The sequence below is a fragment of the Canis lupus genome, chromosome 35, assembly GCF_048164855.1.
Source record: "Canis lupus baileyi chromosome 35, mCanLup2.hap1, whole genome shotgun sequence".
Classification (NCBI taxonomy): domain Eukaryota; kingdom Metazoa; phylum Chordata; class Mammalia; order Carnivora; family Canidae; genus Canis; species Canis lupus.
Genome location: NC_132872.1, coordinates 860325 through 882791, shown reverse-complemented (window position 1 = coordinate 882791; position 22467 = coordinate 860325). Strand labels below are relative to the sequence as shown.

The 22467-nt window shown below is 45.8% G+C and overlaps 1 protein-coding gene across 5 annotated transcripts in view; it reads left to right on the top strand.

Annotated features, from left to right (window-relative positions):
- The first annotated feature begins 17855 nt into the window (after positions 1-17855).
- Positions 17856-22467, top strand: part of PPP1R2 (protein phosphatase 1 regulatory inhibitor subunit 2) — a 29484-nt gene continuing 24872 nt past the window's right edge. Inside the window, exon 1 of one of the 5 annotated variants that reach the window (XM_072812078.1) lies at positions 17856-18151. In XM_072812078.1, coding sequence (XP_072668179.1) covers positions 18030-18151 — 122 coding nt within the window. In that variant the 5' untranslated portion in view covers positions 17856-18029. The remainder of the gene's footprint in view (positions 18152-22467) is intronic. The other 4 variants (XM_072812076.1, XM_072812080.1, XM_072812077.1 and 1 more) reach the window with 4 other exon arrangements.

Sequence of the window (22467 nt, the reverse complement as noted above, 5' to 3'; positions counted from 1 at the left end):
TGGAGAGGGAGAGGGAGAGAGAATCCCAAAGCAGACTCCCCACTGAATGCAGAGCCCATCATGGGCCCCAACCTCACAACCCTGAGATCATGACCTGTGCCAAAATCAAGAGTCAGATGCTTAACTGACTGAACCACCCAGGTGCCCCATGTTTTGTTTTGTTTTTTAAGTAGGCTCCACACCCAGCATGGAGCCCAACACAGGGCTTGAACTCATGATCCTAAGATCAGGAATCAGACACTTAACTGACTGAGCCAGCCAGACACCCCTAAATATTTGTTAAGTATGGTCAACTTTTTTTTTTTTTTTATGATAGTCTCACAGAGAGAGAGAGAGAGAGAGAGAGAGGCAGAGACACAGGCAGAGGGAGAAGCAGGCTCCATGCACCAGGAGCCCAACGTGGGATTCGATCCCGGGTCTCCAGGATCGCGCCCTGGGCCAAAGGCAGGTGCCAAACCGCTGTGCCACCCAGGGATCCCCAAGTATGGTCAACTTTTAAAAATCTTTTTATTTAAATTCAATTAATTAACACATAGTATATTATTAGCTTCAGAAGTAGAGCTTCCTGATTCATCGGTTGCATATAACACCCGGTGCTCCTCACATCCCGTGCCCTCCTCAATGCCCACCACCTGGTTACCCGATCCCCCACCTCCTTGCCTCTAGTGACCCTCAGTTTGTTTCCTAGAGTTGAGTCTCTTATGATTTATCTCCCTCTCTGATTTCAACCTTTTTTTTTTTTTTAAGATTCTATTTATTTATTCATGAGAGACACAGAGAGGCAGAGACCCAGGCAGAGGGAGAAGCCAGCTCCATGCAGGGAGCCCGATGCAGGACTCGATCCTGCATCTCCAGGATCACGCCCTGAGCCAACGGGAGACGCTCAACTACTGAGCCACCCAGGCATCCCTCAACTTATTTTATTTTTCCCTCTCTTCCCCTATGATCCTCTGTTTTGTTTCTTAAATTCCACATATGAGTGAGATCACAGAATTGTCTTTCTCTGACTGACTTATAATTCCCTCTTAGCATAATACCCTCTAGTTCCATCCACATCGTTGCAAATGGTAAGATTTATTTTTTTGATGGCTGAGTAATATTCCAGTATCTTCTTCTTTATCCATTCATCTGTCAAGGGACATCCGGGCTCTTTCCATAGTTTGGCTATTGTGGACACTGCTGTTATGAACATTGGGGTGCAGGTGCCCCTTCAGACCGCTATGTTAGTATCCTTTAGGTAAATAAGATAAGGTCAACTTTTATGCTAAAATCAGTATTTTGACTAAATACCAAATATGAAATTGAAATGGCCTCACCAAGAATTATCTAACATTTTTTAGCAAAATAAGTGATCTGAAGGCGCTGGCAGCACCGAGGCGGCGTGGCGGCAAGTGCCATGGGGTGGGGGAGCGCTGCTCCGGGCCCAGGTGAGTTAGCAGCCCACTCCAGCGGCCTCTTCCCCGGGCAGCCCCGTCCCCTCGCCTGTATGCTCACTTCTGCGCAGACTGTGGGTGCTGCTGCTTGCATGCTGCTGGCTGACCCCTCAGCCCTCCCGGGGGCCCTCCCAGCCCAGTTTCCCCCCCTTCTCCCCTCGCTTATTCTCAGGCACCCAGTCTCCCGGTCTCAACCAAGGCACGCCACAATGACCTAAGAGAATACATCCATTTTGGGGAGACATCCCGGAATAGGGAGATGGTGGGCAAATGTGGGCCAAAGATTACAAGAAGTCCCCTCCAATTCAGATTTGCTTTCAGGCTTCAAATGGGACCTGCTGCTTTGTCAAACAGAACTGAGTTCTTAGCACTCCCTGTGTTTCCCACACCTACACCTTTGGCACACATCATTCCCCTTACTGAAATCTAGTGCTGTCAAAATCCAGCCCACCTAGTGTACGTTGGTACTTTTGCAGAGCAATTTGGCAGAGTCTAGCAAAATTGAGGATGATATAAGCTCTGACCTAGTAATTCTACTCTTTGGCAAATATTCTAGAAACACCCCACACACGAGCACAAGATGTGTGCAAAAAATCTTCAATGCATCACTGTCCGAAAGACTAAAATAAAACAACCTAAATAAATATCCATCGGCAGAAGAATTGATTTTATTTTATTATTTTTTTAAGATTTTATTTTATTCATTTATTCATGAGAGACACAGATAAAGAGAGAGAGGCAGAGGGAGAAGCAGGCTCCATGCAGGGAGCCCAACATGGGACTCGATCCCGGGACTCCAGAATTATGCCCTGGGCTAAAGGCAGGCGCTAAACCGCTGAGCCACCCAGGGATCCCCCCAGAAGAATTGATTTTAAAATTGAAGTATACACACACACACACTAAAATACTATGCAACAGGGATCCCTGGGTGGCGCAGCGGTTTGGCGCCTGCCTTTGACCCAGGGCGTGATCCTGGAGACCCGGGATCAAATCCCACGTCGGGCTCCCAGTGCATGGAGCCTGCTTCTCCCTTTGCCTGTGTCTCTGCCTCTCTCTCTCTCTCTCTGTGTGACTATCATAAATAAATAAAAATTAAAAAAAATAAAATAATAAAATAAAATACTATGCAACAGTAAAAGTGAGCTAGAGCTACATATGTTATCATATATATAATTTATAATATATATTTACATATATAAATTAAAATATGCGGAAGTATAAAAGCAAAAGGCAAAACATGGAATAATATAGTAGAATACATAAGATGATACTATTTCAGAATACACACATATGTAGTAAAAGTATAATGAAATTCAGAGAATTGTAAGTGCCAAGTTCAAAGTCTTAGTTACCTCCTGAGGTAGAAGCAGTGGGCTGCAGTTGGGCAGGGAAACCCCAGTGGCTTTCATTGCATTGGTAATGGCAATAATTTTCCATGGCTGCTGTAAGAAATTATCACAAACTTGGTGGCTTCTAACAACCAAAATGTATTTTTTCACAGTTCTGTAGGCCTAAAATCCAAAAATCAAGATCACTGAGCCAGAATGAGGGTAACGGGAGGACCATGCTCCTTCTGGAGGCTCTACAGGAGAATCTGACTTGTCTCAGCTTCTGGCGGCTGCTGGCATTCCTTGGTTTATGGCCTCCCCACTCCAATCTTCCAATCTCTTCCTCCTCTGTCTTCACTGGGCAGGTGTGTGTGTGTGTGTGTGTTTGTGCCACCTCCCTTATAAGGATACTGTGATGATATTTAGAACCCATCCAGACAGTCCAGGATAATCCCCTTATATCAAGATCCTTAACTTAATCATACCTGCAAAGACTTTTTTTTTTCTGCCCAAATTTAATATATGTAGGTTTTAGGGATTAGGACCTGATATCTCTGGGAGAGAGGGAACTTGTAGCCTACATAGTACTGATTTGTTTCTTAAGCTGAATGGTGGGAAACAGCAGACATGGTCTCATGGACCTCTCTCTCTATCTTGAGCTCCTGCTATCTGTGTCTTACATGAGACACACTGTGAACCAGTCATGGCAAGAGAGGGCTCTGGGAGGCTGAAGAGCAATGTGATGAGAGTAACTCAGGGGGTGAGTCAAAAGACTAGGAGTTCTGTTCAAAGAGTAGAGTGTATGAATTTGTCATTTCAGAGATGGGGTAATTCTGGATAAGTCACTTATAAACGGACTCTTGTCATTTTTAGAATTTTTTGTGAGTCCCTTTTAAGATGTTAAATTAGAATCTTTGGGGCTCCTGGGTGGCTCAGTGGTTGAGCACCTGCCTTGGGCTCAGGTGGTGATCCCAGGGTACTGGTGTCAAGTTCTGCATCAGGGTCCCCATAAGGAACCTGCTTCTGCTTCTCCCTCTGCCTGTGTCTCTGCCTCTCTCTGTGTCTCTCATGAATAAAAAAAAAAAAAAATTACAATCTTTTAAGAGTGGCCCCTCCTCCAAAATTGAGAAAACTGAAGACTGAAAACAAACAGAAACCTTTCAAAGCGGAGTGGATTGTCTGCTCACTTCTGGCAGTCAAGTTTCAAGCACTGAGGACAGGTCAGAGGAGAAAATTCCAGTTGTATGACATAGGCGGTCACCAGCTCCACCTGCCTTTTATCCAAGCCTGTTTCCAACCGCTCCCAGGGCAAACAGGAAGCCAATGCCCTGAGTCAGCTCTATTCCCACGAGATGACAAATGGGCTCAGAAGCTCCTTGGCCAACGTGAGCAGAGCTGAGGAAGCAGCAGGTGGTCACTCTTTTCTCAGCACGGTTCAGTTATGACTAAGCAGGTGTTTGTTCTTTGCCTGCAGCCTGGTGGGAGCGGGACTGAGGAAGCCAGAGCATGCACCACAGTCAGCGGACTCCCTGCATCCTCCATCCCCAAATGAGGAAGCAGTTGGTGGGAAAATTAGTAACAGGAAACCTCTTTTAGGAGGAATCCGGGGCTCAGCAAGGGGAGCTCTCAGGCCCGACCACTCAGTTGCAGACCCAACGGGAAGAGCGGGGACCTTGCACATGAATTCCAGCAAAAGGAAGAAAGTTTTTACTCCTCCCCTGGCAACAGCCCAGCCAATGAAAGACTGTCACACTCAGCCAATGAAAATCCACTCTATTGTGAACCCCCAGTTTATTCCAATGAACTTTTTAATTTTTTAAGATTATATTTATTCATGAGAGACACACAGAGAGAGGCAGAGACACAGGCAGAGGGAGAAGCAGGCTCCATGCAGGGGCCCTGATGCGGGGATCACGACCTGAGCCAAAGGCCGACTCTCAGCCACTGAGCCACCCAGGTGCCCTCTAATGGATTCTTGATTTTTAACAGCCCTCCCAACTTCCCCCTTTCCTCCATAAAAGAGAATTCTTCTCCTTTTTCTCAGGACTTGTCCACGGTTTTGCAGTAGATGGCTTGTCCTGGACTGTGATTCTCTGTCATTCCCAAAGAAACCCACTTTTGCTGGTAAAATAACCGACCATTTTATTTTTATTTTTATTTATTTATTTTTTTTTCCATTTTATTTTTAAACTTAACTTGGTAATGGGCAGGACCAACCCTATTGGAGGAGGCCATAGACATCTAAAACCTTGAGGCTGACATCTGTGTTATCCTGTCTGAGGGCATTTTGCCCATTTTGTACAGCGTGTTACTGGTGCACGGGAAACAGTCTAAACAGGTCATCTTTGCACTTACAAATTACTAGGATTACTAATGTGAATAACTGTTCTACATTGTCAGGCTTAGATGCTTAAGTCTGGCATGTCATTTGTCAAGTCTCAGCTCAGATGGTATCCCTATAAGCATCTACCTGCAAGCATTGGTCTCCACGACCTTCAATTGCATAACCCTTTCTCTTTCCTTCTTAACCACTTTTTCACTATTTGCAATTTTCTTATATCTTATTTGCTTATGTATTTATTGTCCATCTTTCCCACTGAAATGTAGGCTTTCTGAAGTCAGGAGCCCTGCTTTGATACATAGATAGATAGACAGACAGACAGATATCTTGTATCCTCAGAGGTTAGGATAGTGCCTGACATATAATACACAGCAAATGTTTACTGAATGAATAAGTGAATGAGTGAACAATGAATGGATGAATGCAGAGACTGAATAAATGCCTCAGGACTCAAAAAGAATCAGTCTTGGAAGTGAAAACAGAATCCAAATTAATATAAATATCCCATATCCATGTGCTTCAACATATTCAGCTAAGATTCCTTCCCAATTTACTATTTCTGCTTTGTTCCCATAATATACCACTGTATGCACATTCATATGCACATTTGCACATTCATCATCCAAATGGAGAAACTGAAGCCCAGCAAAGTGAAATGCCTTGAATAAAACTATGTGGCTAGTTATAGTTATGACTAGGACCCTATTTTCTATCAGAGAAGTAATTTACTCATAGAATGATTTGGGATTTTTGCCTCATTTTGTTCCTTCCCTCATAAATAAAACAACAAAACATCTCCTATGAGAAAAGTGTACCACAGTTTTTGTCTCACGGAGACATGGTACAAAGTCAGCGTTACACTCGGCAAGTAAATAACTACATCGGAGGTTGTATACAAGGAACAGTTATCAAGAAAGCAACTTTGGCTAGGCTTGATGACACTCTATGTCATTAGAGATGAGTGAGAGGAGGACTCCCGGGGCTACGAGGTACACAAGATGACCAACATGGAAGTCTTGGACTCAGACACTGGTTATTTTTAGCATTAGGGATATTGTTTCACATAGTTAAGGGGCAATTCTGCTAGGAAGCAAGACACCGACTGATTTTGTGAGGCCTTCCCAGCATCCAGGTCCAACTGGACAAGGACAGATCAGGAAGCATGAAAAATAGGAGCTCCTAAAACCCACTTACCCTCCTCCCATGAGATTAGGCTGCCTCCTTTTGACTGGAGGGGCAAAAACTGATTGCATGTACTTAGTCCATTGATTGAGAAACATTACTAATTTTTAAATATGTCTGAATGTTTTATCTGTGTCCACTTCTCATTTTCCATTTCCAGAACTCATTCACTCATCCTTTCTATCTTCTTGTTCCTTGAAAATGCTGCCCATTCTGAAATCGATTTTGAACTACAATAGAAAAGCATAGCTGTCATTGAAAGGAGAAAGAATTTCAAATAATTTCAATTTCAATAATTTCAAACAAACAAAAACCCTGAGGTGCCCTATCTTCCCATACATAAGTTCGCCATTAACCAACAACGAAAGAATTACACACGGTAAGGGAAGACTATGAAGATGAGAGATTAACCAAACAATAGCCTATCTTTGAGAAATTTTCTTATCTTTCCAACAAACTTCATAATTAACTGATAGTATTCATTATAATTAATAGTATTGCAGCAACCACCTCTAACCACCATCTTAAAGAAAAGCATCTCCTGTAAAGCCCAAAGAGCAACCAATAGCTGGCTTTCTAAGAGTGATTTTAATACGGAATGATGGTACCCTAAGTGTTCAACGCAAGACACACACACAAAAAAAAAATCACAAAGCAAAGCAATTTAAAATTAAGCATACTTATTATTTCATTTTTAAAAAATATTTATTTATTTATGATAGACACAGAGAGAGAGGCAGAGACACAGGCAGAGGGAGAAGCAGGCTCCATGCCGGGAGCCTGACGGGGGACTCGATCCCGGGACTCCAGGATCGCGCCCTGGGCCAAAGGCAGGCGCCAAACCACTGAGCCACCCAGGGATCCCCCATAATTATTATTTCAGAAAAATAAAATAAACTATTCAGATGGTAGAAAAGCTAAAAACAGAATCCACAAAACACGCCAGAAAATATTACAGTAAGCCACCACATTCAATAATAGTCAAGAAATAGCGTGATAGTTTTCTCCCTGAGGGACAAAGAATGGCAACCTGTGCAATGTTTTCACTTACCTGCTCTGAGGACTGGTTTGATTCATTATTTGAATCATGCCTAAGAACTCCAATGGCTCACATATTAGCTGTGGCAGGAAGGCATCTAGTCTTCTTAGAATTACTGCCTCCAAAGATAAATCCAATGTGTCCACTCTAAAAATTGACCTAAGTTATCTCCTTGACTCTCTGCTGTTGGTTGGCCAGCACACCTGTCCTACTAGATAGTGAGGGCCTATTGGGAAAAAACTCTGACATTCATGTTTACATTCTCCACTTCTAGCACAGAGGAGTAAAGTTAACACGTGATTGAGTGTGGAGCCTGGCTCAAAAGTCAACCCTTTTTTGAGCACCTTTTTATTATATCTGTTCTGTTCTTTGTTCCTATATTTTTGGCATTTTAAACACTTTAAAAATATTTTTATCAAAAGCAACTCAAACTTTGTATTTCAAACTAGCTCATGACAGATTTGGAACATCTTATGAATAGTGTTATTGCTAGTTCCCTTATAACTGTTATTTTTCTTTTATTTACTATGAGCCAAGATTTCAAAATCACCATAAAATATACTGGATTCTGAAATGTTCATTATAAATAGTACTTTTTACCAAATATATGGGTGACACAAAGCAAGTTATTTCAAGCATTTATACTTGGGATCCACCAAGAGACAACAGTCTTCAGAGTCTCCATATCCCAATATGTCATCCACGGCAATGTTTCCAGATGTCTGCTATTTGCTCCATCTCCACGCCATTCAGACTTTGCCGCTCAACCTCCATCACGGGTATCCACAAACACTACCTCTTTGAAGGGGAGCGCCATAGAGCCACATCTAATGTCTATGGAAAGCCACCAATTCCGTCAAGAAAAAGCAAACTAAATTGCAAAAATCAAATTCCATCAAGAGAAAACAAAATAAAAATGCCAAAAATAAGGGGGAGGAAGCACAGGATACTCCCACAGATGCCAAAAGGGGTCAGTATGTTAGGCACGCTGCTTTTAGGAGAACTGACCTGAAGTCTACTTGAGTTCCCCAGAATCTACAGAGATAAACAAGAAAATCAATCATCACAACATAGGATTGGGAGACCACATAGGAATAGGAGGCTGTAATTGAGGTTAGAAAGGGCCATTATGGGAGCACAGAGGAAGGTCACTTGACCCTAGCCAAAGAGTCAAAGAGGGTTTCACTCAGGAGCAAATCCTGAGCTGCATTCAGAACAAACTAGAGCAAGCCAGAACTAGAAGGGGGAAGAGGTGGCATCCCAGGCAGGAGAAAGACAGTCACCCAAGAGAACTCCCGTAATTCAGCAGCATCTGGGGTCCAGGGTTTGTGGGGGAGCAGTGGAATATGAGACTAGTAGGTGGCCAAGGGTCCACTCCCCATGAAAACCATGACAAAGAGTTTGGGATTCAATGTGACTGTCAAGGGGAACAATTTAGGAAGTAATTTAACTTGCATTTTAAAAATAAAATCGGAATAACAACTTGTTGATTCACAGTGAAAAGGAGGAAAAAAAAAATGAGTCAAAGTTCTTGATGAAATGTGGAGATTATGGGGCACCTGGGTGGCTCAGTGGTTGAGCGTCTGCCTTTGGCTCAGGTCGTGATCCCACAGCGCCTGCCTCTCCCTCTGCCTATGTCTCTACCTCTCTCTCTCTCTGGTGTCTCTCATAAACAAATAATAAAATCTTAAAAAAGAAAAAAAGGGAAGTGTGGAGATTGGCAAAAGCTTATGAGATGGCAACCACTGAAAGGGGTGGACAGAGATGCATAGTAGCTCAGGAGGGAGTTTTTACCTGCAGAGGTGGGTTGGGGTGGAGGAGTGATGAGGAAGGAAGCAGCACTGAGATGCCTGAAGATGACAGAGAGAAAGAGGCTGCATATCCAGGGAAGCTAAGGGTGACAGGGCTAGGAGACTTCGTGAGTGGAGCAGGCCTTGAGTGTGAAAGAGCTGGCCCCCGTGCCCTTTGAACTCTCTGACAGCTCGCAGAGCTGGGAGAGAAACGCTGCTAGCCTAGCTGGCTCCTAGGTGGCTCCCTAGGAGGGAAGAGCTCAGCCAGGTCCCAGAGCCTGGCAAAACTGAAAGCAGAGGGATCCCTGGGTGGCGCAGCGGTTTGGTGCCTGCCTTAGGCCCAGGGCACGATCCTGGAGACCCGGGATCGAATCCCACATCGGGCTCCCGGTGCATGGAGCCTGCTTCTCCCTCTGCCTATGTCTCTGCCCCCCTCTCTCTCTCTCTGTGACTATCATAAAATAAATAAAAATAAAAAAAAAAAAACTGAAAGCAGAGTTCAATGCCTGGGGATGGGTGGGGGGTAACATTTGTGCTAAATTCTACTTAGAGTTCTTTCAGCATTGACTTAATTTCATTATATCCTAATTTGTAGGTATTGTATCACATTTAGTAGGTATGCTAACTTGATTAACCAGAGGATTTTATCCCTACCCACTTCATATAAATTTTCTTTATTTCTATTCACCCCCCCCATGTAGACAGAGGAAACATTAAACAAAAGCAGTTAATATTTATGCATTTGCTTCGACTTTAAAAAAAAAACACAGGGGCAGCGGACACCTGGATGGCTCAGTCAGTTAAGTATCTAACTCTGTCTCAGCTCAGGTCTCTATCTCACCTCAGGTCTTGATCTGAGGGTCATGAGTTCAAGCCCCACCTTGTGCTCCACATGGGGAGTGAACCCTACTTAAAAAAATTTTTTTAAAGTCAGACGGAATTTATTCTGTAGCCTTAATTCATTGTTTTCTATTTGAAGAGCTCCAATAAGATCAAAGCGAGCTTCAACTATGATTACCCATAAACCTCCACAATCCTACACTGCAGCCCTTTCTAAGCAGAGAATCAAACATGCTTCTGGACCCTTGTGAAATGTGGCAAATACAATTGTTTTTGACAAGTACACTTGAGCAGTGTACTTAGGAAGACCAGAATATTAGGGGTGGGGTAGACCTTCATAACTGAGAAAAAATTAATGTGAACTAAGGTCTTATTTTGGATAGAATTGGGTTTCCAAGTCAGTAAACTATTAATGACAGGCAGTTAGAAGGAACTTTCTAGTTAGTTACCTACAATACAACAATATAGGTACCATAGTTAAAAAAAAAAAAAAATTCTGGGGACGAAACTAGTTTTTACTTTGGCTTCATTTTTAGTTCAATTTAGTTCAAGACGCTGGCCAGAAAATCCCATATGAGAAATGGTGAGAAGCAGATTCTTTTGCACCCTAGAAGATTCTTGATAAGAGATATAAAAAAAGATTATTGGAAACCTTCACCATTTCCTGCTTTATGTTTCACAGATGAGAATGTTTGCACAAAAACCACCAACCCACGTGACTCTTGCTGTTGGTTTCCCCAAACATGAGCTTCTCTCTGCAGTGTCCCTTGTCTTGCTTCCTCCTGACTTTCCTGTCCACAGGGGAGAGAGCTAGACATCAGGTGCTCTTGTGAGAGCTGTGTGTGTCCTACTGAGGGTTTCCCCCCACCTGTGTTGGCCACAGGAGAGCACCGAGGGGCTGGAATCCTATCCAGAGCACCTGCCCATGTAATAGAAACCTGACTGTCACAAAAACAGCAACTTTACTCTTAGAGCAGAGGACCAAAGCTCGGAGAGACCTAATTAAAAGTAGATGTGCGTTTAAAAAAAAAAAAAGTAGATGTGAGCATGTGTGAGCACATGGATGTGAACATGTGTTTTTAATGATGAGTTTTTGTTTGTTTGTTTGTTTGTGTTATTCATGACAGACACAGAGAGAGGCAAAGACAGAAGCAGGAGGAGCAGGCTCCCTGTGGGGAGCTCCATGTGGGACTTGATCCCAGGACCCGGGATCACGCCCTGGGCTGAAGGCTGATGCTCAAACGCTGAGCCACCCAGGCATCTCTTTGGGGTTTTTTTGGGTTGTTTTTTTTTTTTTTTTTTTTTTTTGAAAGCATTCTGAATCTAAAGTGAAAAGAAAGAGGATGCCTGGGTGGCTCAGTGGTTGAGCATCTGCCTTTGGCTGAGATCGTGATCCCTGGAGTCCCAGGATTGAGTCCTGCATCAGGCTCCCCGCAGCGAGCCTGCCTCTGCCAATCTCTCTGTGTGTCTCATGAGTAAATAAATAAAATCTTCAAAAAAAAAAAGAAAAAGTGAAAAGAAAGAAACTACTGCTGTAGTTCAGTTACTGAAACCAAGCAACATCGGGCTCCCTGCGAAAAGTCTGCTTCTCCCTCTGCCTGTGTCTCTGCCTCTCTCTCTCTGTGTCTCTCATGAATAAATAAATAAAATCTTTTTTTTTAAAAAAAAAAGGAGGGGACACCTGGATGGCTCAGTGGTTGAGCATCTGCCTTTGGCCCAGAGCGTAATCCCAGTGTCCTGGGATCGAGTCCCACATTGGGCTCCCTGAATGGAGCCTGCTTCTCCCTTTGCCTGCGTCTCTGCCTCTCTCCGTGTCTCTCATTAATAAATAAATAAAATCTTAAGAAAAAAAAAAAAAAACCCAAGCAACAGGTAGTACCTAGGACAGGGCCTGGCACATTAAAAAGTCCTCAATAAAGACTTGACTGGTTGTTGGCAGGACAACATCTTCCTCAATGCCTCCTCCACCGTGTTCAGTAACCTTCTTTTCTATAATTTCCTTTCCAGCATTACAGCTGTTCATACCACAATCTGGCATGTGGAACAAGATGTACCATCACCTTGTTTTCCATGTTTTTAAGGGTATCACCATTTGGATGGCGAATTTCAGAACAGTTTACTCACTGCTTTGACCAACACTGGTTGAGAGCCTCCTCTGGGCAGACACCACATGAAGCTGTGCTGTTGGCAAGTGAAGGGAGAAATACACCTGCCCCAGGAGGCCCCCAGGAGACAGACAGACACAGAAATATGACCCTATGAGATATAGGAACGTGAATCATTCCTGGGGATCTCCGCGGAGGCAAAGACTGACTCGGCCCGAGTGGAGTGGGAAAGAAGGTGACTTCTGAGCTGGGGGCAATCCCAGGAGGATGGCATTTCACACAGATTGAGAAAGGCATGGAAATGTGAAGGCACGTGGGGTGCTCTGGCACCTTGAAAAGGGTAGTGTGTCTGGTGCAAAGGGCAAAGGAAGGGGTGTGAAAAGAAACAGATGGGGCCAGATTGTGAAGGCCCAAGGAATTGGACTTTATCTTATGCGATGAGCAGTCCCTGAAGACTGAGCCCTTTGAGCAAATGATAAAAGCAGGGAAGGGTCCACTTGCTCCATGCTCAACACCACACCTGGCAAAGCAGAATTGAACTTATAAATTCAGTCTCGTTATGTAACCCAATTTTTGTTTTATTTATTTATTTATTTTTTCAATTTTTTTTTTTTTAATTTTTATTTATTTATGATAGTCACATACAGAGAGAGAGAGAGAGGCAGAGACATAGGCAGAGGGAGAAGCAGGCTCCATGCACCGGGAGCCCGACGTGGGATTCGATCCCGGGTCTCCAGGATCACGCCCTGGGCCAAAGGCAGGCGCTAAACCGCTGCGCCACCCAGGGATCCCTATTTTTTCAATTTTTGTTTTAACATGAGACCAGTGGAATATGGAGACTGGAGCCTAGACCAACCCGGAGACTGTTAACAGATACAAATAAGATTAAATATTTGAGAAATTTCAAAGTAGAACAAATCCAAGGGAGCATAAACATAGTTATTAAAGGAAGGAATCTTCCTAGCATAAACAATGACTGTGCAGACTTCAAAATACATTTCAGGTTTCCCATGAAGTGTTTATACGGACATCATATGTATTCTGAATTAAAATCTATATACTCCCGATTCCATTATGAGTTCACAAAATATTAAAACACAATAGGGCCTGGCGACATTAGCACAATGAAATTACAGTGTATGGCACTGCTTGCTTACTTCTTGGGATAATTTATAAACCAGACCAGTTGACACGTATGGGAAATTTATAGTCACAAAAAAACTGAGTGATTTCTGGCAAGGCACAAAATAAATTTGTGGCTTAGCCAAGAAAATAATTCACATTTCCTACTTACCATTCCCAGGCTCTCCACGATAGTTCTTCTGCCTTCTTTTATCTTTCCTTTTTTTAGCCTGAAAGGTTTTGAGAAAAGTAAATGCTTCTTGAGATTCCCTCAATTTAACCAGTTTTTAAAGGGTCAGGATACATTTGGAAACTAACAAAACCTCCGTATACCTGACACATCTACGTTCTGTATTTGGGCACCCCGGGGGCTCTTGGGGTAAGGCTAAGGAATCTTCTTGGTAGATGTCTTTGATGAGAACAGTGAAAAGTTCCAAATCAAAGTCATTTTTTTAAAGCAGAAAATGAGGAGTGCTTGGTGGCTCAGAAGGTCGCAGTAGTCTGTCTTGGGCTCAGGTCGTGATCCCAGGGGCCTGCTCAGTGGGGAGCCAGCTTCTCTTTCTGTTGCTCCCACCCTGCTTGTACTCGGTCTCTCTCGAGCGAATAAAAAAATATTTAAAAATAATAAAGCAGAAAATGCTTCATCTTTGTTCTCGGCTTTTTCTCTTTTTGAACACTTTTTGTATTTTATTTAAATAATCTTGTCCCTGCTACTATGAATTTCTACCACGTATACTACAAAATCTGTGATTCTCCTGTCCTGTTGGAGGGATTACTTGAAAAGGAAATGAATAATGTGCTATTCTTGGCAGGGAAAGAGGTGCTGCTGACCCGTGGTCATTAAGGCACAACTTTTGGATATTGTTCCAGAGGTCGGGAGGCAAGTACTGTCATTTCTCTGCTCATGGAACCTGGTTGATGACTTGGGCAGCCTGGGTGGAGCCAGCCACTGAAGCCCTTGCTAGGTTTGAAACTCTGTTCTTGGTGAGAAACCAAGCGGTATTGGCCTCAGTTAGCCAATTTCAATGAGCAGAGAACCAAGTGGCTTCGCCACATTAAAAATATCTCCTGTCCTCCTTTCCATATGTAGCATTGAATCAGGCAACCATGATGACGTCTTCAAAAAGAAAGCAGGAATAATTGTGAGATAATCCTTAACCATGACTGTATTTTTAAATACACGATTTGCCTTGAGCTCGCTAGTTACCTCCAGAAGCTGGATCCACGATGGAAGATTCCATCCACAATCCATCTCTTGGCAGCTGAACCCTCAACATTCAGGAAATAATACAAATCCAGCCAAATTTAGTGTTTGGGCTGTTTTGTCCAGATGACTTCCTGTCCTGTAAGAGTGGATCTCGGCGAGGTATAGAAGGAGAGGTCTATTTAGAGACACTTGGAAATCTCTGGGCTACCCTGAGCAATCAAGTGGTTCAATTATTTTAAAATATAAGGAAGGAAAAGCTGTACTGGCACTCACAGTCTTGCAAACGAACATTTTATTATTTTATTATTATTTTATTATTTTTTATTTATTTATTAAAAAAAATTTTTTTTAATATTAAGAAAGTCCTCTTTGTCTGCATTCACTTTGAGGGGGTTGGGATTGGAAGAAATAATACAAGAGACAAAGTTTGAATTTTGATGAGGGAAACTTTTTTTCAAGGTTCTTCAGATAACTCTTCATTACTTCCCATTACAATGTATTTTAATTTATGAACTGTAATAAAACGCATTAGGTCATACTATGGCAGCCCTTTTCATGAGAGGGTCTCAAAGCAAGGCAGTGCTTAATTAGGGGCCAAGTCACAGGTTCAGGGAGGTGACTGTGGGCCCAAGCAGGAACAAAGCAAGTCTGCCCAATAATTTAGAATATGATAGGAGGTTTTGTGTATTCCCTTGAAAACAGGATTACCACTGCTGACCTGGGCTCCTGCTGACAGGGCAAGAGAGGCAACACAGGTGTGAGAAAACGTGGTGGAAAGGCCTCCGGAAGGGAGGTGGCCATCCTGCTTCCCCTTTAATGAGAACCTTCCCTCTGCCCCAGGAGCTGGGCAGGGCTGTTGGGGTGTGAGGTCAGATCCAACTGTGGCGAGGGAAGAGGGCCACCGGGAATCTGTGGCTTGGAACAGAGGAGGGGCCCAAAGTGGCTGTGGAGGGCTCTCCTGGGGAAATCCCTGCGGGCAACCCCAGGGGGCCCTTGGCTGACAAAGCTATTCCTTTCTGCCCTTCCTGCTCACTTCCCCTCCATTATCTTCACTCAGCAGGCCCAGTTCCATGCTGGGATCTCAGCGAGATGCTGGGGGCCAGACAATAGAAGCAGAATGGTTCTCAGGAACCCTGAAGTCATGTCCCAGGAGCAGGGTTCTAAGGACCTGAATTGTGTTGCTCCTTAAGGCACAGAGCCTGTGTTAAGGAGGATGAGATGTGGGTCCCAGAGATAGGAGTTGACGAGCAGGCTGCCATTGGGGTAATTACCCCCGGCCACGTTCTCTCACCCTACTCCCTACCCCGGTGGCCCAAGATTGCTCAGAACCAGGTGTCAGCTCAACCTGAGGAAGAACTTTCTGAGTCAGAACTGTCCACAGATAGAGTGAGCTGTGTTGGCGGGCATGGCAAGCTCCTGGCCTCTGGGTACTGGAGAAGAGGCTAGGTAGCTACTGGTGGGATTGACAAGATCCCTTCCAGACCTGTGGTCTATGAATCCCCAAGGGGCCGGTCTCTTGGAGGCGGCAGCTCTGGGTGAACTGGTCTGCTCTGATCTGGTGGGTCATGAGGATGATAAGGCCTGACCAGGAAATGGTGGTAGGAGAAAGCCTGGTGATGAGGGAGTTGGGAACTGGGGGTTGGAGGAGGAGGAGGAGGGAAAGGGGTGCATAGGGCTGCCATAACAAACTGGGAACCTTTCAACAGCAGAAATTTAGAGTCTTACTGTTCTGAAGCTAGAAGTCCAAAGTCAAGGTGTCAGCAGGACTGGTGTCTTCTGAGAGCTCTAAAGGAGAATCTGTTCCCTCCTGCTCCCGGCTTTCGAGAGCCCCTGGACTTCCTTGGCTTAGAGATGCATCACTCCACTCCTCTGTCATCACATGGTGTCCTCCTTGTCTTCATATGGCCAGCTTCTTCCAGGGACATATCTTATGAGGGTCCCACCCTATTCCAGTATGACCTCGTGTTAATTTAACTAATTAGATCTGCATTTATCCTATTTCTTTTTTTTTTTTAATTTTTATTTATTTATGATAGTCACACAGAGAGAGAGAGGCAGAGACACAGGCAGAGGGAGAAGCAGGCTCCATGCACCAGGAGCCCGACGTGGGATTTGATTCCGGGTCTCCAGGATTGTGCCCTGGGCCAAAGGCAGGTGCTAAACCGCAGCGCCACCCAGGGATCCCCATTTATCCTATTTCCAAATAAGTTTTCACTCCGAGGTACCCCAACATATCTTATTTTTTAAGGTGACACAATTCAATCCATAGCAGGAAGAGACTTGCTTAATCTCTAGCACCTCAACTTTTCCCATCTGTACAGCTCCTGGTGCTGACACTGAATGGAGAGAGGCTGGGTGGCCGGAGTGGACACACTCCCTCTGCTAGCCCTAGCTTCACTTTATTTACAGCGTAGTTCTGAGGTGGTTCCCAGGGCTTCAAAGTTCTGTCCTTTCCTGTTCTCCACAGAATCCCTGTCTCCTCACACCATCCACAACACTCCCAACCTGGACACCCACTTTTCCTGACACCCTAGAATCTGAAGCTCTCTCCTCTCATCAAAGTCCTCTCTGAGATCTTTCCTTCACACTCAGGCACAGAATAACTTGGACTTGGGGAGGGTGTGTGTGTGTGTGTGAGGTTTTGGTGTTTTGTTTTGTTTTGTTTTGTTTTGTTTTTCTCCTTTGGGATTCTTCTGACCCAAGTACCTAGACAGCATCCAAGATTTCTGGCCTATTTCATCCAGTGTTGGACAGCTGAGTACCTTAAGTGAATTTCCTAGATTTTTTTAGGAAGACAGAGTTATGTACCACAATTGTACAAATTTATGCCTGGGATACCTTCCATAGGATCAGGAGCACATGGGGAGAGACCAGACTCCCAGACCCCGGAGGTCCCAAGTCTCCAGTTGTAGGACCACACGCTATGGTTGTGTGACAGTGATGGCCAGGGCGCCCTCCTCGGCCCCTTAGCCGCTCCGACGGTAAACCAGGTCAGGCTATTTCCAGGCTGGCATTCTATGATCTCACAAAAGTCAGTATTCCGTGATTTCATGCTAGGTCTCCAAGGCCCCTGCTAGTGCTGATCTTGCATGAATTTATGGTAGCTGAAAGTTTGCGGGTAAAGGGAAGGGAAGAGGTGGCCCCTACGTGATCCCCCTAGAAACCAGGCAACGGCTTCGTGGAACAACGTCACCGGGAACACAGACTCGGGACGGGGGCAGCGCGGGGGCCGGGAGGGGCCCTGATCCGCTGCGCTGGTCCTGGGCGCCCCGGCGGGGGCGTGGCCAGCGGGGCCGGGGGCGTGGCCAGCGGGGTCCGGGGGCGGGGCCCGGGGCGTGGCGGGGGCGGACTCTGCGCTGGCCCCGCCCCGCCCTAGATATCGCGAGAGGGCGGGTCCGCGCGGCGTCGGCGTCGGCGTCGGCGTCGCTCCCGCGCTGGGGCGCTAGGCCGGCTGTGCTCGGCGGCGGCGGCGGCGGCGGCGGCGGCGGCGGGTCCCTGCGTCGCCACAGCGCTCCGGGCCGTCTCCGCGCAGCGGGCGCGGCCGCCTTGGCCCCGGGCGGGCTCCGCGGCTCCCGGCGAGTGCCTCCCCCTCCCGGCCCGCGCCGGGCAGCGACGCTGAGCCGACCGCCGGAGCGCCGGGCAATGGCGGCCTCCACGGCCTCGCACCGGCCCATCAAGGGGATCCTGAAGAACAAGGCTGCCGCGGCCTCCTCGGTGCTGGCCTCGGCCGAGCAGCCCGGCAGGAGCGTCGACGACGAGCTCAGGTGAGAGCCGGCGCGGCCGCCGCGGGCCCGGGGCGCGCTCCCTCCCCGCCCGACCCCGACCCCGGACCCGGACCCGGACCGCGACTCCGAGCCTCCCTCCCCGGACCCCGAGCCCCACCCCCGGACCTGGACCCGGACCCCGGACCGCGACCCCGGGCCCTGACCCCACCCCCGGACCCCGGGGCTCACCCCCGGACTCGGACCCCCCGACCCGAACCTGGACCGCGACCCCAGGCCCCTCTCCCCGACCCCGGGCCCTGACCCCACCCCCGGCCGCGACCGCGACCCCGGACCGCAGACTGCCCCCCCCCCCCCCGGACCGACCTCGACCCCGGGCGCCGACCCCACCCCGACCCAGACCCTGGGCCCGACCGCGGACCCCCTCCCCCGGCCGCGACCGCGACCCCGGGCCCCGACCGCACCCCGACCCGGACCCCGGACTCCCCTCTGCCCCGGCCCCGCCCCGGCCACCAGATCCGGACGCCACCCCCGGCCCCGACCGCGGACCATCCCCCGGACCCGGCCCCGACCCCACCCGGTCCCCGCCCCCGGGTCCCCGCTCGCCAGCCGGGCCGCCGGTACAGGGACCAGGGACGGTCCAGGCAGGAGCTGTGACGTTGGCCGCTTTCTAACCCTCTTTAAAAGGTGTACGCGCGCACGGAGTGTTTTTTAAGCAAACACCTGACCTTTGAGCTTTGGGGAACTGGGACTCAAGAAAGTTTCAAAGATTCACCTGTTAAGCGTTTGCTGTTTCTTAACCTCGTGTCCGAGGCATCTAAAATTCTTCGGGAATAAAAACCTTTGCTTGGCTTGAGAACCCTTTAGGATCTAGTCTGGGGCCAATACGAGACCCCTCCGTAAAAGAGACCCTTTCCCCCCGTTTGTCTCATGGAGCTTCCACAGTCGTTCCTTTTTAGGGGAGCATTATCGAAGCATCAAGCCACCCCCACGTCTTAGATCGTGGTTTGTCATTATCTCTACGCTAAGAGAAACCGAGAATTTTCGAGTCTTTGGTCTGTATTTAATGGAAATCTGCTTATTGCTGATTAGTTTCGCATCTGCAACGAGTTAGGAGCGTTTTCTAGTCTCTGTTCCTCTTGGAAGACCTAAGCTCAGAACAGTCGGGAGGAGCAGCTTGCAGTGGTCCGGCGGTGTTGGACATACTCACCCTGTAAAAAATGCCCCACAGCATTGTGTGTGATAGGAAATGATCGGAAACGATCCAAGGACTTAAGCAATTAAGAAGGACTCCTGTTAATTATGGTACATTGATGTAATGAAACCACATACCACTCTTTTAAAAAGAGCAAGGTAGGGATCCCTGGGGGGCGCAGCGGTTTGGCGCCTGCCTTTGGCCCAGGGCGCGATCCTGGAGACCCGGGATCGAATCCCACGTCGGGCTCCCTGCATGGAGCCTGCTTCTCCCTCTGCCTGTGTCTCTCTCTCTCTGTGACTATCACAAATAAATAAAAATTTAAAAAAAAATAAAAAGAGCAAGGTAGATGTCCATGCACAGCAGATACCCCAGGTGCAATGCTCAATGGAAAGAAAGTAGTACTGTACGCGTAGTGTAAAATACACCCCTGGATTAGAAGTGCTAGGAGCCTTGGGTGTTACAAGATACTAAAAACACAAAGATTCTATATTCTAGAAACCAGGCTTAAGAGAAGTCGTCGTCGAAATCTGTAAAGTTGTAGAGCTAAAACGACGGCATTTGTAAAAACTTGGAATATTGCAACTGGAGCACACCTGTTTAAATAATCAGTTTAGGACTATAAAAGGAGCCACTCGGGGATCCCTGGGTGGCGCAGCGGTTTGGCGCCTGCCTTTGGCCCAGGGCGCGATCCTGGAGACCCGGGATCGAGTCCCACATCGGGCTCCCTGCATGGAGCCTGCTTCTCCCTCTGCCTGTGTCTCTGCCTCTCTCTCTCTCTGTGACTATCATAAATAAATAAAAATTAAAAAAAAAAAAAAAAAAAAGGAGCCACTCCTTGGTGGTGGTAAATTTATAGAGATTTGTTTTACCTTGAAGAAAACATTAAGTAGGATGACAGCTTAGAATCATGGCCCCTCTGGGATTGGAAAGGACCTTAATGTGTCTCACAACTCCTGCACTCCCACTCTCTTGGATGCTTGACTTAAATTCTCTAACAAGAAATTTTCAAGCCTCTATTTTGGGTACACGGCTTCAAATGGGAATTGGTGAGGAATGATGGTTGTAGGTTACTGAATTAAGAAAACAGAATCTCCCAGGAACATGGGGAAGGCAGGACGACTAAGATAGTTAACAAAGCCAACTTTAGAAAGCTCTTGCACAGTTTCAGAGTATTGGACAGCAAGAGTATCCTCCTCACGGGCATTATGTTATTTAGTTATTCTTGGTGTGAGCTGCTTTTTGTTTGGCTACCAAGTGGCTTATTGTTTTCTTCTCTTTCTCTTCCTTATCTTTACTTATTCTTTTTATTTTTTTTTAAGATTTTATTTATTTATTCATGAGAGACACAGAAGCAGAGACAGAGGGAGATGCAGGCTCCCTGTGAGCCCAATGTGGGACTCGATCTCTGGACCCAGGATCACGCCCTGAGCGGAAGGCAGACGCTCAACTGCTGAGCCACCCAGGTGTCTCTTATCTTTACTTATCTTTTCTCAACTTTCATCTGCCATAATTTCCTGGTCTTAATGGGTTAGCCTCTTTCTGTAATTGGCTAAGGTTTACTTCCAGGTCTTTCTACCTTGAAAGCCACTATTCTAGGCTGCCAGAAGGACAGATTCACATAAAACAGGCCATTTATGCGGATCCCTGGGTGGCTCAGCGTTTTAGCACCTGCATTTGGCTCAGGGCTTGATTCTGGGATCTCCAGATCAGTCCTGCATCAGGCTCCCTGCATGGACCTTGCTTCTCTCTCTGTGTCTCTGCCTCTCTCTCTCTCTCTCTCTCTCTGTGTGTGTGTGTCTCTCATGAATAAATAAAATCTTAAAAGGGGGGGACTATTTGCAAGGTTCCAAGGTGGATGATTTTGATTGACTTATCTAGTTAGAGGGTTAGACAGCACTTAAATCTTCAAAAGGAACTACTAAACTCGAATTCATGGAGGTTCATGAGGTTTGTAATTAACTAGTAAAAGGGGATGGACTTTTTCATTAGTGTTATCTGACTAAAGCAAAGAAAACTTTTAATACAGTACATATTATTTATGTCACAGCTTATGCAAACATAATTAGCAACTTTATGAGAGCCTTTTTGAGCAGAAATGATAAAAGTATAATTGAACCCTCTTTGTAATGTTTGTCATTTAATTACGAGTATTCCCCTTTTCCTATAAAAATGACTGAGAAGGGCAGCCCCAGTGGTCCAGCCCTTTAGCGCCGCCTTCCGCCCGGGGTGTGATCCTGAAGACCTGGGATCGAGTCCCTTGTCGGGCTCCCTGCATGGAGCCTGCTTCTCCCTCTGCCTTTGTCTCTGCCTCTCTCTCTCTCTCTCTACCTGTTGTGAATAAATAAAATCTTAGAAAAAAAAATAAAAAGGATTGAGAATAAATAGTTTTTTTAATTACAATACACTTAAAATCCAGAAACTAGTGAGTGTAGTGTAATGATTTAACTTTAAATGTTGGAACAGAGTATAAGGCAAAAGACTCCTATTATGAAAATGACCAGGATCTAAGTCAATTCTTGTTATTCTCAGTAGTTCTGTTCTATATAATCACCACAAATTCTGAATTAGTGAATACTGAACCATTGCGCCTAGGGGAAGTACAGAGTTAGCTTCCTTCTTGCTCTTAGAACACTCGACAGCACTTTAGCAGTACACTTGGGAGCCGTTTAAAACAACGCAGTCAACAAAACACAAAAAAGTAAAAAAATGGTACTAAATGGACTGCAGAAGAGATACTTCTAGTTGAGAGCTAGAACAACAAGAAAAATATCAATCACCTTGTTTAACAGCTGGGAAGATATAGTGACTCAGAATTTTTCTGGTCCTGTGCATGTCTGTGAGAGAGAAAGTACCTCACGTACTGATTTTGGAGGTAACAAATTTTATCAAGTAGGCAAATTTGCAAATACAGAATCTGCAAATGACTCTTTATTGGTGCCTTTATCAAGTAAAATGCAGTGGTAATTTCCTTTTTCTGTACATACCACTTCATCCCCTCTTCATTAGTTCTGAGGATATTGTTCAACATATCATTGTATTTAACATGAATAGATGTTACCAACGGATTTTTTCTAAGGTCAGAAGTTGAGTTGTCTTATTCCAAGTACCTCTAAGCTTTTTTATTATGTATCTTTTTAGTAGGAAAAATTCAAATATTCTT